At 36.8% G+C, this 17,838-nt stretch overlaps 1 protein-coding gene across 1 annotated transcript in view; it reads left to right on the forward strand.

Annotated features, from left to right (window-relative positions):
- The window catches only part of GOLPH3 (golgi phosphoprotein 3), a 59,377-nt gene that overhangs the window by 37,080 nt on the left and 4,459 nt on the right, over nt 1-17,838 (forward strand). Inside the window, exon 3 of the mRNA XM_020995174.2 lies at nt 869-983. Within this exon, the coding sequence (XP_020850833.1) occupies nt 869-983 (115 nt within the window). The remainder of the gene's footprint in view (nt 1-868; nt 984-17,838) is intronic.

Below are 17,838 nucleotides of genomic sequence, written 5' to 3' on the forward strand. Positions count from 1 at the left end.
GAATCATTGAGCCATACATGGTTCCCTCTTATCCTTCCTCAACCTCTCTCTTTTCCCCACCCTCCAGGATGGGATCCTTTTCACTCTTTTACTCATAATTTAAAATGCCCGTGACATAATATCATCCATTCTTACACTCTTCCAAATATTTGGGTGGGATCATAGTACTACATTGCCTCACCCTGAGCATCCCCATTTCCTCTCTCTTAGCTGCCATTATTGCTGGACATTTTCCTCCCTTTTTTGGGTGCCTGTCACTCCTGAACCATTTGAGACATCTCTCCCTTAAGTGTCTTTAGAGAAGCCTTCTCTATTTAAATTGCTGTGTTGTAAGTTTTGGGCTTTTTATTAAAAAAAAGAAATAGCTGGAAATGACTATTGAGTAATATAATGTTGTTGATTAATACTGCACTGAAATGTAAAATGTACTTTTTATGATTATAGGTTACTTTGTTAGGCACATATCTGGTTATTTAACTTAACATAGAGTCAGTTTATTGTGGTGCACACCTGTAATTCCTGCTGCTGGAGAGGCTAGTGGATTACTTGAGTTCCTGAGTTGTGAGTTACTTAAGGCTTTGCTGGCTAGGTCTCCTGGTCAGCTTCCAGGAGTGAGGGACCACCAGACTGCATAAGAATGATCTAACTAGCCCAGGTTAGAAGCAGGAAGTCATGGCTGCCATGCTTGAGGAACTAACTGAACTTCCAGTCTGGGAAAGAAAGGCAGACTCAGCTCCAGTAAACAAATAAGCAAAGTTTGGGTTTGAATGCAAGACTTCTAGTAATGTAACTTTTCCTGTTTTCATCAAATGATGAATTAATTTTAAAAATCTTTGCATTTTTTCACTTACTATTACTTCTGCTTTAGGTGATTTGTAAGTCAGATGCTCCAACTGGGGATGTTTTACTTGATGAAGCTTTGAAACATGTTAAGGAAACTCAGCCTCCAGAAACAGTCCAGAACTGGATCGAACTGCTTAGTGGTAAGCCATAAAGATAAAAAATAAGTGTTGAAGTTTGTTAACATTTTTTTTTAATCACCATAGTTATTTGGAAATAATCCTGTTTCATAACTGTAAGCAGATTTAAATAGAGTATGGTGACACATATAAACAGAACTTGAAAGAAATTAGGCAGTGAGTTAATATGATAACGGTTGTCAAATTTTGTATCCTAGGGACCCTAAAGAGGTATCTTGAGTGATTGGGGGAAGAATAGAGTTTGGAATAGACAGTAGGATTTGTTTTGGGGAAAAAATAGATATAAAATAATGTAATACTAAAAGAATTAGTTCATTATGTAAAAAGTAGAAAGTCACATTGATTAAACTATCTTCTCTTTATAAATCATAACTTGTATGAATTTTATTTTCTGACCTATCAATATTCACAGTATTATATTTAAAACTGCTCATTTTAAAAGGTTTATAATTACTTTGAGAAGTCATCGTGTCTTTATGAGAATAAAGTGGATTGTTACTGTGACATGTATATATCTAGAAATGTTTCAAATGGGAAGAAATACTCAAAGATTTTGTTGTTTCCTCGATAATGTATCAGTTAAATGAAAAAAACAAAAACAAGAATTCAGTTACTGAATGATGCTTATCTATTCCAACTTTATATCCTGAATAATTTAAAATGTCTAGTTGACTACAAACTTTGTCAGTTGGAATAGGACCAGTTTTAGTGGAAAGTGTATCATATGATGGTGTAATCTGTCTATAGCTCAGAAGAGATAAAGAAAAATGTCATCTCTATACCATATACTTTTTTTGTATAAGTATATGTAGGAAGAACTTTGTAGATGGCTGTAATTATAGGTATTTGGTTATAATAGAAAGGCTTATACCTCATGTATGTTTTATTATTTTGCATTAAGATTTATGCTGAGTCCAGCCAGTAAAACTAGTACCTTAGTCCTCATCCTTACCTAAAGTGTAGCATTTGATTGCCCCTAATGAGCTTTTATTTTAGTACTGATAATTTCGAGGAAGGTCATGCTATTTATTGCAAGGATTTCTTAAGAATTGGTTAAATAACTCCTTTAAAATAGAAAAGAATAAACAAGATTCCAGTGTTATCAGACTTGGTACTTGGTAAAGTATTTGGTTTTATACTTTTTCTGAAACATTGAAAACTTCTGAGGAAACCACCTTTGAACCTATTTGCTAAACATTCATTAACTTAGACCACTGATTTTATTTGTTACAGAAGAATAAATTTTTAATCTGTATTCAAACATTATCTGCTTAACTGTAGTATGGACATTTTACAAAAACGGTTAGTGATAAAATAACGTTTCAGAGGAAGTAGTCATCTAAAACATTGTTATACTTCCATAAAAAATCTTCCTAAGACAATTTATCTAATGAGAGAACCAGAGTTGGCTTTAAAAAACAGTAATGGATTCTGCTTGTTACACTAGGATTTATATAGAACAGTTTTTTATTTTTTATTTTTATATTTATTTTTTAAATTCAATTTTTTTCACTTAACAAAAATCTGTTTTCTTTCCACTGGAAAAAAAAGAAAACAAAACTTTTGTAACATGCATAGTCAAAGAAAACAAATTCCTGCATTGGCCATGTCCAAAAAAGATGCTTCAGTTTTGCACCCTGAGTCCAATACCTTCTCTGTCAGGAGATGGTAGCCGTGATCGGCAGTGTGGTTTTTTTTTAATCCAATATAAGATTATATTAATATTTTTGGCTGCCATATCACACTGTTGAGTCCATGATTCTGTAGTTCATTCACACTGAAATGTTTTTCAAATTGCTATCTAACATTCCTTTCCCATTATCTCAAACCTATGAAGTTGATTTTTTTTAAACCTAAGCATAAGATTTCCCCATAACTTTTATTTTAGATTCATTTCCTGTATCACTACCTACCTAGATCTTTTTGAATGCTGGTTCTGTTAATCAGTCTGTTAGCTTTCTAGCCCAGATTTGTTTTTACATGCAAATGTAATGAGTTTGAATGTATGCCTTTATTCAAATCATTGATAAAAATGGTGGACAACAAAAGGCCAAGCATGGATCCCAAATTTACATAGAACTACTGTTAACTCCTCTTTGGGACTGACCATCCTGTTCTAAATCCATTTAATTATACTATTGTACAGCCTACGTCTCTCAAGTTTTTGATTAATTTTCTGGGACCAAGAGATCTGTGTTTTGACTTTGTGCTTATGTTGAACATGTTGTTAACATACAAGCAGTGACTTGGGTAAAATGTATGAATAGTGTGCTGGATGTCTTGGAGATTTACAGAAGATAGTTACGTAGAAGGGCTAGTTAATACACTGAATGGAAGAGTTGAGATACAAAAGGATCTTGAAAGGTTAGGCAGAAGTCCCCAAAATAAGTTATACCAGCATTGGAATGAATGGGGGTGGAGTGGGGTAGTAGCTTCGACTGCAGTTGGTAGGTATTGAATAAAAATATGGGGGCAGCGGCATAAGGAAAGAAGATAACAAAATGTTGAAAAACCGTTGGTACCTGTTTCATCTATCCTGTAACAGAGTTAAAGTTGAATATAATCATGTGATTATATTGTTTTCCAAATAAACACATGTAATGAAAGTTATAACTTATCAATGGTCAAGTTTGCTAGCAGGTCTTAACAAGCAGTTGGCGGGCAAGCATGTTGGGCGTTGTGGGGGAATCTGTCCAGTGTGCATAGGCCAGAATATGTGTGTGTGATGACTTGTTTACAATATGATACTATACCGTTAAGGTGACACAATATTGCATCATCAAAATTTCGGTGTGGGAAAAACCCCACAAATTTACAATAAATTATTAAATTTAAGATACATCATTAAAAATTTTTTTTTAAATGATGCAGATTTTTAAAAAATTTAAAAGGTTAAAGAAAGTAGATTTCCAGGGAGGCTCTGAGTAGTTTTTATTTTGAAAAGGGGGTGGTAGATCAAATAAATTCAGGAACCTCTGGGCTATTGAGCTGAATCTAAAAAAAGATGAAATTGAATAGATTTTAAAAATCAGCTTCACAGATATAGGAAAGGGACACATAGGTGGACGTTTATCTGAAAAATCTCTAGGGGTTTTGGTGATGTGTATGTTCAGTATGATGTGTAAGCTGAAACAGCTGATGAGATATTTGGCTGTTGTTTGTCCTTCATTCTCAAAGAAGACTATGACATCAGGGAGGTGATGCCAGGAAATGCAAGCGAATTGGATCCTTCCTTCCTCCCTCCCTCCTTCCCTCCCATACCCCTACTTGTGCATGCTGTCCCCAAAGTAAGTGTAAAAAATCACTGAAACTTTTCTTTTTGGCTAGGCAATGGGATTAAGTGACTTGCCCAGGGTCACACAGCTAGTAAATGTCAAGTGTCTGAAGTCAAATTTGAACTCAGGTCCTCCCAACTCCAGGGCAGGTGCTCTATCCACTGTACCACCTAGCTGCCTGAAACTTTTTTTTTAAGGATCAAGCCTTAAACCCAAATCACTCTGGCTCTCATTGATTGGCCAACAAATAGACTCTACTTAGTCATTGTTTGGGCCTCAGAGTGAATGTAAATAGCAGTTGTTTCTGTTTTGGCCAGAAACCCTAAGGGTCTTCCTCCCAGATTGATTTTTTTTTTGACAAGGTAAAAAGGCCTTTCTCTTCCTCATTTCATACCTAGTCTTAATCACTGAATGGTCCTTGCCTCAGATAGTCTTGTGTTTGGCTACATTAAGGGGACTACAGCTTTCAGGAATAAGGAGGTGATAGTCCTCCTATAATTTCCTCGCATCAAGAAGTTCTTAACTTGGAGCCTTTGAATTTGTTTTTCATTGTTTTGATGACTATTTCACTATAACAGCTTTGCAATCCTATCTATTTTATTTTAAGCATTTAAAAACATTCTGAGAAAGGATTTATAGGTTTTATTAGACTGCCAGTAGAACCACCACACAAAAAAGCTTAAAAACCCTTGTCCTAATCAAACTACATCTGAAGTATTATGTTTAGTTGTGAGAGTCACAGTTGAAGAGAGATAAGTTGGAAAGCATTCAGAAGGAGATAGTCTTGTTGATATGGAAGAAAATGTATAGGATGGCTACCCATTTCCTTCTCCCCCTTCTGGAGGGTGGTCAGTCTGTATTTATACCACCTTACCCCTTTTTACTTCACTAGTTGATTTCCACCTTATGGGTCTACAGAAATAGATAACTGTTGTAGGTTTCATACAACTAATTATTCTTAAAGAGTTTCAGAATTGTCACACTATCCTGAAGGATTAGGGAAGAGATGAAAAGAAATTAAAGTAGCCTAGAATTATTCATAGTATGATTCAACAGTACTGTTTAGTAAACTAACAATTATTTATACTTAAAGGAGATTTTAAGTAATAGTCTCAATGTAAAGCTCTGTGTGTGTGTGTGTGTGTGTGTGTGTGTGTGTGTGTGTGTGTGTGTGTTCAGTCTTGATGATCAGTTTGGTGAAGGGCCCTGAGTCCATGTCATGAGGCTTCTCTTAAGGGAAGTGAGGATGTTTAGCCTGTAGAAGAGAAGACTGAGGAGTTGAAATGATGCTGTCTATAAGTATTGAAAGAACTATTCTGTGGAAAAAGGATTAGACTTGTTCTTTTTCACTCCAGGAAACAAAACCAAAGCAACAGATGGAAAGTTACAAAAAGTCAGATTTAGGCTTGGCATCAGGAAGAACTCTCTAACAGTTAAAGCTGTCCAAAAATGGACATCTTGTGAAAGTTACCTCTTGTGAAGGTCATCAAGCAGAGAGATAATGGGTAAATTACTTATCAAGTATATTAGAATGGGGATTTCTTTGTTGGATTAGATGACTGTTGAGGTTCCTTCTAAATCTAACTCTCAATCCTATGAACTTGTATATGTCTCTGCCACTTTATAATTTGATTTAATGGTGAAAATAGAGTGCTAATTTTCACGGGGCAGCTTTTCATGAGTTTCTTGTTAGAAATTCTTAGATGGGAATAATGCAGTAAATCCCTTCTGTTACTAAAATTATAGCAGAACTAAACTCATTATCTGGTTTCTGGATAAGTATTAAGTAATTTTTTTTAAGCAAAGCTAGCACAAATTATGTAAAAATCTACTTTTTATTATAATGAAGGAGTTCTTCAGTGATTTAACAAGATGAATAGCTTTGCCGTACCTATCATGCCTTTGGTAATGATTGAATTTAACAAACATTTGTTGTGTCTAGTGGTCTGTGCATCCTACTGACACATTTTGTTTACAGAAGCTTTATTACTAGAGAAATAATATATGAAACATAGGAGAGTGTTCCAAGATGTCAGAAAGAATGGCTTATATTATTAAATACTGACTAAAATACATACACACACACACACACATGATGCTTTATATTGAGTTGTACTGTTAAAATATCAGTACCTATCCCCTGAACTAGATTTTGAAGATTTATGATTGCATAGGTTGAATCTTCCATAAAAGTCCCACTCTAGTGATTCAACGTGGTGTGGAGGTAATGCTGAGTTCTTTTCTGAGGGATTTGGTGATACTGAATCTTCTTATCTTATGCAGGCTGGAAGTATAGCCAAGCCTTTCTTGACCCTAGTACTGCTTGGCATAGAAACTTTATCCTGCTCCATTTTTCCAACTGGGACCACTTTGCCTCTCTTCATGCAGCTTGGTGACCCTCCATTCCTGGGGGCTCACATATTGGTGCTGGACTTAGTACAGACACCCATTCAGAATTTATCTGTAATGCAGCTCAGAACTCCTGAACTCAAGTGATCGAGTATTGAGTAGTCACCAGCTTCAGCCTCCCCAACAGCAGAGACTACTGACATGTGCCACCATGCCCATCTAATGTTGAGTTCTTTAAGACTATGCCAAAAAAAAGGAGTGCAAACTCTGGGAGATTGTACTAAGCAGGAAAGGCTTTGAATGTGGTCCTTGAAATAGACCACACTCTCTAAAGACAAGCCTAACTAACTTCAGGAAGTGCATCTCTAGTAGGTTTGGGTCATTGGCATCCTATAGGTAAAATATTAAATGACCCTTAATATTTTACAGCATCCTTCCTATTCTTCAGTGAGAGTAACAGAGGTGAAAAGAGGGGCAGGAGATACTGAGTCATATAGATTTTAGACCATTGACAAACATTATTTTTACCGTTGGTAGCTTGAATATGATGACCAAACTGTTGATATGTTATTGGAAGAACTAAACCCCAAGAATATTGACATCCTCATGATAAACGAAGCCAGGAGATGGAAGAAAGTTCCAGCTAAGTGAGAGGATGGCTCATAGGTTCTTACTTAGAGACAAAGAAAGGAGTTAGTTAAGAGTTGGTTTTATTATGCATCCAAATATAATTCGAAACTTCATTTCATAGGAATCTTATCTCACCTTGCAGTGGTCATAACATGAACAAATGCAAAAGGAGCATTATGGTACCAGTTGTAGTTTTTGAACCAACATGTTGCAAAAGCTAAAGAAAGAAAACTCAATGAAGAACTTTATGAGGTCCTCCAAATCAAGTCAACATATATTAATACTTCATGACTTCAATGCAAAAATGGGTATAAAGACATTGAAAAATTTTGGAAAGTATGTTTAAGGACAAATAAATTAAAGAGAGCAAAGGCTTGTTGACTACTTCTTTAAGAAGAGAATCAGGAGGTACTGGGTATGGAAGGTACTCATACATATTCATAATAAAGTATTCATTATATTAATAATAAAGAAAGTGTCTTATCTTACAAGCCAGGAAATAACTGGTTACCAATGTAGGCATCATTTCCAAATCAGGTGTCTGCCAAACAATTGGCTTGCTTAGAGCAAAGCTAAAAATATCAAATTTTGGCTGATAAAGATGAGATGTTAACCATAAACAGTTACAATACCTCCACCTGTCCTATTCAGAGATTGACGGTGAAATAATAGAAAAATGTGTAATGAAAAAGATATCAATGTAGACCATAACCATTTCCTCTAGAAATTTAAGTGATACAAAGCAGGCATCAGAAGAAAATTAAAAGAGCTCATATATTGCTTCAGTGAATACTCAGTATTCTTACCTGAGATATGGTAGACAAGGACCACAGTGACTTAAAATATAAACTCACTTGCAAAATGTTGTAGAAGGAGATCATAGAAGACAAAGAGCAGTTATCACTTCGTAAAACAATAGTGGTGGAGTAGAAATGCTGGGAGTTTGGCATAATACTCGAACTGGCAGTCATTTGTTTTCCCTGTTTAGTGCCACAGTTAGATTGTTAATCTTTCATTGGACAAAATTATCCCTAGGTTGCATCTGTTATGAAACTTAATATGATCTTTTGAAATAGAACTAAATAATACAGTGAAAAGAAAACTGGATTTGGAGTTACAGGGCTAGGGTTTGAAACCCAGTGCTTTGGCTTGCTACTTTTGTGACTTGAGGTAAGTCATTAACATTTCTGGGCTTTGGTTTCCTTACCTAAAAAATAAGCTTGTTAGACCAGAGCAGGAATTTTTAGCCTCTTTTGTGTTATCTTGCGAACCTATGGACTTTCTCTAAGAACTCTTTTTTTTGGTGATTTTTTTTTTTTGCAAGGCAGTTGGGGTTAAGTGACTTGCCCAGAGTTACATACTAGTGAGTGTTATGTGTCTGAGGCTGGATTTGAACTCAGGTTGTCCTGACTCCATGCCTGGTGCTCTCTCTACTGCACCACCCAGCTGCCCCTGAGAATAATATTTTTAAATGCACAAAATAAGATATATAAGATTATAACGGAAACCAATTACATTGAAATATAGTTACCAAACTATTTCTAAAAAGTTGTTGGACCCAAGGACTACATACTTGGACTAGATAATCTCCAAAGTACCTTCCAGATTTATGTCTTGTGGATTTAAATTATTAATCGATAGGGGCAGCTAGGTGGCACAGTGGACAGAGCACCTGCCCTGAAGTCAGGAGGACCTGAGTTCAAATCCAGCCTCTGACCAAACACTTGACACTTACTAGCTGTGTGACCCTGGGCAAGTCACTTAACCCCAATTGCCTAAAAAAAAAAAAAAGAAAAAAGTGTTAAATTATTAATCAATAACTGAGTGCTGGTCACTATGCTAGGCTGTGGGAATGCAAAGACACAGTGTAACAGTTCCTTCCCTCGAGGAGCTCAGTATTCTCTGGTCTTATTAATAATTAGGATATTTCCTTAAACAATGCAGATGTCAACCTATCCATGCCTGTCCATCCTGTGAGATTATTTTCCAAATTCTCCTTCAGTTTTCCCCAATAAATTCACCATGGGAAAGGGGTCTATCCAGAGTTCTGGAGGCCTTTCTTGTATTCTCCTGTCATCACAAGATACTAGTGGAGTTGTTGGGCTGTCTGTGTAGGATCCCTTGTAGAATTTGCTTATTGACTTTATATTGTGGCCTGCTTGCACCCACCATGGACCCCATGGCATGAAGGAGTTGGACTAGAAGACTTCCATGATCCCTTCAGATGCTAGATATATAATATACTGTATGGATAAAATAATGGAAATATCACTAAAGAAGACAAATATGAGAGAACAGCTGGACAGGGTACATGCAGATGAAATCTATGCCAGTGGTGACACAATATTGAAAACATTAAGGAATCAATTTCCAACTGCTCTGAAAGAGGGGGAAATATTCTAAATGACAAGAAAAAATACAGAGTGATATTATAAAAATGATAAATCCAGAAGACAACAATAACTACTTACCTATTCTGTTTTCTTGTCTCTACTATCTATACACATATCAATGGTTTTCCTTGAAGAAAAAGAAGTATGCTTTCACTAGTGATTTTCTGCAGTAGGCAAATTTGACTGAAAGATATGGAGAATACAAGATTATTGTATTATTGTCTGGTTATTTTTTTTAAAGTAATTTAGAGGAACACATAGCATGACTGCCTTTTCTCCCTCCCATAAATTGTCCTTCTGATTATCAGTGCAAGATAATGGCCTTGCTTTGGGGAAATGTCCTACATAGAATTCAAATAAAGAAGAGATTCCCTATAGGTGGTGAGTTCACTTTTTCAGATGACATAGTGGTTTTTACACCTGTGGCCCAAATTATCCAATCATTTATTTATTTATTTTGGCTAGGCAATGGGGTTAAGTGACTTGCTCAGGGTCACACACTAGCTAGTAAGTGTCAAGTGTCTGAGGCTGGATTTGAATTCAGATCCTCCTGACTCCAGGGCTGGTACTGTATCCACTGTTCCACCTAGCTGCCCGAGGCCCAAATTTTTAAAGATTTTTCTCATTGAGGTCCATGGTCATTCAAAAGAAACCAGCCTACCAATACACATAGGAAAAATAGAAAAAGGTGGGACAGTGCCTTTTGCCCAGAGTTTTGTATAGCTGTCAGCCTCTTAAGGCATAGGTTACATAGGCCTTGGACAGATACTTCAAATAGACTATCTGGACCCAAAACTAAATAAGAAGAAAGTGGTATAGATTGCATTGGAGGAAGTTGTAACGGCTCTTTCAACCATCTTAGATTAATATAACACAAAAACTCTTCATTTTAAAACATCAGTATTTTTCTAGTGTAGGCATATGGCTTTGATTTGCAGAACATGACAATACCCATAGAATCAAAATTTTAAGTGACATTAAAGAGTATTGGAGAAGAGTTTAGCATTTTGTCATCAATGATTTGTATGAAGTGGCATAAAAGGTATGTTCAGGATATGTGTGATCAGAAAAGGTCAGTCATACAAGTAAAATGAAAGATGATGGATGGACAGCTTCTCTGTTCTGTATAATATTATAGGAGGATATGGATTAGAATAGCACAGGATGAGAAGATGTGGAAAAGTAATGATTTGAACTTGTGATAAGAGTGCTGCGGTTGATCAAATCAAAGCTCCACTGAAGAGAAGGCCGAGTACAAAATGCAGCAACCAGCAAATTAAACTTTGGCAGATATGAATTTTCACCAGTGCATTCTTCCTCTGAGTAACAGGTAAAATTATAGTATCGAAGCTCAAATTAACCTTCCACATGTAGATTTTTAGACCCCTTTTGTAGCATAAATGTTAGCGTTTAGAGACTATCACTCAGGAATTTTGAATATGTTGTTAATGTAGGTAAATCACTTGATCACTTTGCCTCAAATTATATTCACATATCCATACTTATACGTTGTCTATAAAGGTGTATCTGTATATATGCGTGTACACACATGTAAATGAAAAAATGGATGGAAAAGCATCTATTAAGTACTAACTATATTCCAGGCACTGGTGAGTGTTGGTTATTGATTTTAAGGAGCCTATATTCTAATGTAAAAGACTAGTAAAAGACAGTAAGAGGAGTATTTCAGATAGGGAAGTCCCACGGATGGTCATTAGAGTTGTTGAGTTATTAATTGATATTTTCTTTCCACTAATGGTAGTAGTTTTGATTTGTTTATTCATAGAGTTAAGACTTGGAAAGCTGAGGAGCAAGGAGAAGAGAAGGGTACATGCAGGCCACAAAGATAACTGCATGTGGGGAATCTAGGCTGGATATGGAAATTAGAATAACAGGGTACTAGAGTGGGAGCTTGAGTTTTGAGTCAGAGTTGGAGCTTGGAGCCCAAGAGTAATAGAACTTTGCAATAAAGCATAAAGATAGCCAGGTCTGAATAAATATGGAGAATTCTCACTGATCAGAAGCCCAGTGTTCCAGTGTCTGCCATGCATTTATATTTCTAATTTTTTCATACTTTAGCTTTCAGCTTTGGGGGAACTGACTAAACTTCCAGGATCAATGTTGTTTGTGTGCTAAATATATATCATTAGAAGAGTTGCTAACCTTTCTTGAATCTGTGACATTGGGTAGATATGTATATCTACCTAAATTGTTGTACCTCTATAATCTTGAACTCAGAAATTCCTCTTTCATCATACTCTCATGTTCCCTTTGCTTTGTCCTTCCTAAATCAGTTATTCATTCCCACCACCTTCAATTCTGTATCTCCTTCCGCTCTTCTAGTATTCTTGTCCTCTCCCTTCTTTTTCTTTCCAGTGTTGACCCTCTGCTAAACTACTTAACTGTACACTGTCTTCCTCATTTGAATCTCTTGCCTCTGTGCTCTTTTGCCCTTCACTTAATGAAATTCCTCTAAAATGGGTTACCTCTACCATTTGTCCTCTTAATACCAAACTGAAGTATGCTGCCCAAAGGAAGTCATAACACTTATTCCATCTCTCATTTTCTTTACTCACTTGGCAGACTCCCTAGTTCAGACCCTTGTCATCTGTAGCCTGAATTATTTCAGTAGATTATTATTTTTTTTTATGAGGCATTTGAGGTTAAGTGACTTGCCCATAGTCACACAGCTAGTGAGCGTTATGTATCTGAAGCTGGATTTCAACTCAGGTCCTCCTGAGTCCAAGGCCACTGCTCTATCCACTGCGCCAACTAGCTGCCCCCAGTAGATTCTTAAATGGTCTTTCTGCCTTGTTTCTCTTCATTCTAGTCCAACCCTTACACAACTGCCAAAGTTAGATTACTAATGCACAGGTCTGACTGTGTTGCTGCCCTGCTCAGAAAGCTTCAGTAGTTTCCTGTTGCCACTAGGATCAAGTACAGATTCCTCTGCCTGGCATTTAAAGTCCTTTCCCAATTACTCCAGTATACTTTTTAAAAATTAATGTTGTCTGTACCTCTCCTCTGCCCCCACTCCCTAGTCTGTCGTGAAGCATTTATTAAGCACTTGATTTGTGCCAGACACTGTGCTTAGTTCTACGGATACAAAGAAAGGCAAAAAACCAAACCCAAACCAAAACAAACGGTCCCTGCTCTCGAAGGCGCTCACAGTCTAGGAGGGGAGACAAGATACAAACAACTGTGTATGAATGGGATGTATTGTATAGCAATAAATTGGAATGGGCAGATCAGAAAAGACTTCTTGTAGAAGGTAAGGTTTTAGCTGAGACTTGAAGGAAGGGAGGCCAGGAGGTGAGATGAAGAGAGAGCATCCTGTGTATGGGACATAGCCAGTGAGAGTGCCAAGAGTCGGGAAATTTTCAAGGAGGCCAGTGTCACTGGATTACAGAGTATGTGGGGATGAGGTATAAGAAGACTGGAAAGGTAGAAAAGGGTTATGGTTTATATGCTAAACAGGATTTTGTATTTGATCATACAGGTAATAGGATTGGATTTTATTGAATTGGGTACAAGGTGGGCTGTGTGTGTGTGAGAGAGGGAGAGAGAGAGAGAGAGAGAGAGAGAGAGAGAGAGAGAGAGAGAGAGAGAGAGAGAGGCAGACAGACGCTATCAAATCTGCGCTTTAGGAAGGCAAGTTTGAAAGCTGAGTAGAAAATTGACCAGAGTGGTGAGAGACTTGAGGCAGGGATACCAGCCAGAAGGCTGTTGAAATAGTCCAGGCATGAAGTAATGAGGACCTGCATCAGGGTAATGGCAGTGTTAAAGAACATAAAAGGATGTATGTAAGATGTTACAAAGGTAGAAATGGCAGGCTTGGACAATGGATATGGCAGGGGGTGGGAAGTGAGTGAGTTGAGGATAATATCTAGGTTGTAAGCCTAGGTGACTGGGAGAATGGTGGGGTCCTGAACAGCAATAGGAAAGCTAAAGAGAAGGGAGGGCTTGAAGATAAAGGTAGTGAATTCCTTTTTTGGATGTGCTCCGTTTAAGATGTATGTAGAACATTCAGTTTAAGATGTCTAATAGGAAATTGGACATGGAGGACAAGATTAGGAGAAAAGGGTTAGGACTGAATAAGTAGTTTTGTCAGCAAAGTCAGCAAAGGTGTCATAATTGCACCCTTGGGAGCTGTTGAGATCATCAAATGAAATGGTATAGAGGAAAAAGAGAAAAGGGCTCAGGACAGAACCTTGGGTGGCCCCTATTGTTAGAGGGCGTGATGCAGATGAAGATCCAGCAAAGGAAGCTGAAAAAGAGCAGTTAGACAAGTAGGAAAAGAACCAGAACAATAGTGTTACAAAAACCTATGGAGAAAAAAAAAATCCAAGAGAAGAGGACCATCAACAGTGTCCCAAAGACCGTAAGAAGGCTAAGTATTCAAAAAAGGACTAGATTTGATGACTAAGCTCATAGAAAGAGTACTTTCAGTTGAATATTTAGGTAACAAGCCAGACTACTGAGAGTGAGAGGAAACAAAGTGAAGGTGCCAATTAGACAACTTTTTCATGGAGTTTTGCCACAAAAGAGGCTAAAGAGATATGTGAGATAAAGTGAAAGTTTTTCAAGGATGAGGGAGATATGAGTATGTTAGTGAGCAGTTGGGAAGTAGTTAGTGGAGAGGGAGAGATTGAAGATTAATGAGAGAGTTAGGGGATCATAGAGGAGGCAGTGTGCTAGAGAAGACAAGATGGAATGGAAACACTTATACAGGAAGTAAGAGAGTTTGCCTTAGCAAGAAGAGCCACCTCTTCATGTGAGTCAGATCAAAGAAAAGATAGTGGCTGAAGGCATCTGTGTGAGATGAGGAAGAGGGAAGAAGAGAATGGCATCATTTGTTTTAGTGAGATATGAGGGCAAAGCTTTTCTCTGAGAGGGTATGGCAGGGGATGGGAGGTGGAGAAAGGGAGAACCTTGGGAGGACATTCTAGAAGGAATATAAAGCCTTGTTTAGAAAAGCCACTATGCTAAGTGGGGTAGTGATTTAATTAGGGAAATGTATAAGAACTGTTTCCACTGGGGGAAAAACCATAGTAAAATCTTTATAATAGACATGCTTAATCAACCAAAGCATTCCTATATTGGTCACATTCCAAAATGTGTGTCTTAGCCTGTGTTTAGTTAATTGCTTAAGTGTCAGGAGGTGGGTACCATTTTTTATCATTGGCCCTCTGGAGTCATGCTTGATTATTGCATTGATCATAGTTTTAAAATTTTTTGAAGTTCACTTTTATAGTTTTGTAGTTGCTACAAATTATTCTGATTCTGCCTCAGTCTGCACCAGCTCATACGAGACTCCTCAGGTTTCACTGAAACCATACCTTTCATCATTTTTTTGTGGCATAATAATTCTATTATATTTGTATGTGATAATTTGTTCAGCCATTCTCCATTTGATGGGCACTCCCCATCAAAGATTCCATTACTTTGCCACCACAAATCCACAGTACTTTTTCATATTTATCTCACCTTAATCCCCTTCACTCATACTATAGTTCAGCCAAACTGGCTTTGTTGAAATTCTTTACACTTGAAATTGTATTTCCCACCCTGTGCTTTTAACAGGCTGTTTTCGGAGGCCTGGAATGCACTCTTGTCCTCACCTCATTGTCTGTTATCCTACTGTCTTTCTAAGCTCTGCTCAAGAAACATTTCTTACTTGGAGCTTTTACTGATAGCCCAGACTGCTAGTGCTCTTCCCTTATTGCAGTTATATTTACGTTTTATATATGTGTGTATGTATCGTTTACCTGGGTAAAGCTCCTTTTTGCCTTTGTATTCACCTTATTTAATACTAGATACTTAATAAATACTTGTTCATTGATTTGCATAGATTGGATTTTAATAAAGAGAAGTAGCTCACCTACAGCAGAAGTTTATGTAGGCAGGTTAATGGAAAAAAGACTTGTTTTTTAAAAACTACACCTTTCCTTTTTTTTTTCTTTGTCTTGCAGTTGAGTGTTTTGGTCAGAAGGTGTCATCAGACTACCATGTTTACCCAATTCTATGACATCACTTTTAGTGGATTTTAAATTTTTCTTCCATGAGGATCATAAAATAAACTATCAGTTTAACATAGTTTCAGGAAAGCCTTTTTAAAGACTGGCCGGAAATTTTAAATGACATATGGAACTTTTCCAGTCCTTTATGGAGTAAGGTTTAATCTGTCTTGTACTCCTATTTTGCTTAAGGCATACGATTATACCCCAATATACTACAATTATATGAAATTTCACATATTTGCTAAAGATAACTTGAGCAAAAATTTCCTTTACAAAAAGGTTTTATTATGATTTATAAAAGTTTCTACCCTGTTTAAAATACAATTTCATATGTAAATTTTGATTCACAGTTCCCCCAAATCTCATCTCTTATATAGTGAGTTGTACCAATATGTAAACTTTATATATTTTGCATATGAGTAGAATTTAAAATTCCTCATGTATATATTCAGATATATATTTGTGTGGACACACACACACACACACACCACACACACACACACACACACACACACACACACTGTTCTAGGTCAGTGGGATTTTCCCTACCAGAGTAGGATTTTTTTTTGGCTTTGTCCTAGGTGTCCCTAAATTTCCTAATGAAAAGTTTATATTCTCTTTCTTTCTGTAGACCTATACCCTTCGAGATATGAATCTTTTGTATACCTTTCTTGAATAGAATAGCAGCATATAGCTAGTGAGTATCAGAGCTAGGACTCTTAATTAATGTAGGTATTTTCCTGGAGAGGACATAATAGAAGTCTTATTGGAGGGGGATTAGGTTTGTTCAGCTTGGCTCTAGAAGACAGAAGTAGGGGTGATGAGTGGATATTGCTAAGAGGTAGATTTAGGTTTATTATAAAGCAACACTTTCTAATCACTAGGTTTATTCAGAAGTGGAATGGATTGCCTCATGCTATGGTATATACTCTCCCTGATGATACTTATTTCTTTTTCTTAATTTATTTTTAGTTTTCAGCATTCACTTCCATAAACTTTTGAGTTTTAAATTTTCTCCCTCTCCTTCCCCAAGATGGCATACAATCTGATGTAGGCTCTACATATACATTCCTTTTAAACATATTTTCATATTAGTCGTGTTGTGAAGAAGAATTAGAACCAATAGGAGGAACCACCAGAAAGAAGAAACAAAAGAGAAGGAAAAAAAAGAGCAAATAGTATACTTCAATCTGTATTCAGACTCCATAGTTCTTTCTCTGGATGTGGATAGCATTTTACATCATGAGACTTTTGAAGATGTCTTAGATCCTTGCATTGCTGAGAAGAGCTAAATCTATCAAAAGTAGTCATTGCACACTGTGGCTGTTACTTTGTAAAAAATGTTCTCCTGGTTCTGGGCACTTCACTCAGCATCAGTTTCATACGAATCTTTTCCCTGGTGATATTTAAAGCAGAGGCTAAATGACCATTTATCAGTAATGTTATAGATGAGAGACTCTTTGTCAGCTCTGGGTTGGCCTGGATGGCTTGTAAGGCCTTTCTACTCCAAGATCATGTGAGCTTAGGCATCTTTTTTTCTGACTTTGATTATAGTGTTGTTATACTAGTAGATTTGAGATAGAGATGGCCCTCCTGTTTCTCCCTTTCCCCACTGGCCAGCCGAGATCTCAGTGGTGTGGAAATTTATTTTCTAAACTGGGTCTGCAATCACCTTCAATTTACATAACTAATGGTATTCTAACTCCAATTAGGGAAACAGCCAGCCTGCCCATTATCTTTTCATTTCTGGAAGCCAGTTTTTTCCCTCTCTGTCCTTTGGCAACATAGTATCCTGTGTCCTAGATAAAAGAAGATAGTTTTATTTCTTGCTAGAAAAGAAATAAATATATCAGGTAGGCACTAATAATTTACAATTTTTCTTAGGAATGAAATCTATTATGGGCTTTTTTATTTGCAAAAAAAAAAATTTCTATTTGGCTAGCAGTTTGTTTCCTTTTCTTATTTTTCTCTACCCTCTAAAGCAGAGGTTCTTAATATGGGGTCCCGAGACTATCCTGGCTGTATGGCCCTGGGTAATTCATGTAATTTTGCAGTACCCAGTCAATTCTAAAACTATAAGTTGTGTAGTAGGTGCTGATCTGCATTGATGGAGAGAATTTCCTTCTAGAGAGGAATTCCCTCCCAGGACCTGTCAGAAACCAAAATAGCTGTTATTCTGATCTTTAAGGCC

The sequence above is a fragment of the Phascolarctos cinereus genome, unplaced genomic scaffold (assembly GCF_003287225.1).
Source record: "Phascolarctos cinereus isolate Bilbo 61053 unplaced genomic scaffold, phaCin_HiC Scaffold_4;HRSCAF=312, whole genome shotgun sequence".
NCBI lineage: Eukaryota > Metazoa > Chordata > Mammalia > Diprotodontia > Phascolarctidae > Phascolarctos > Phascolarctos cinereus.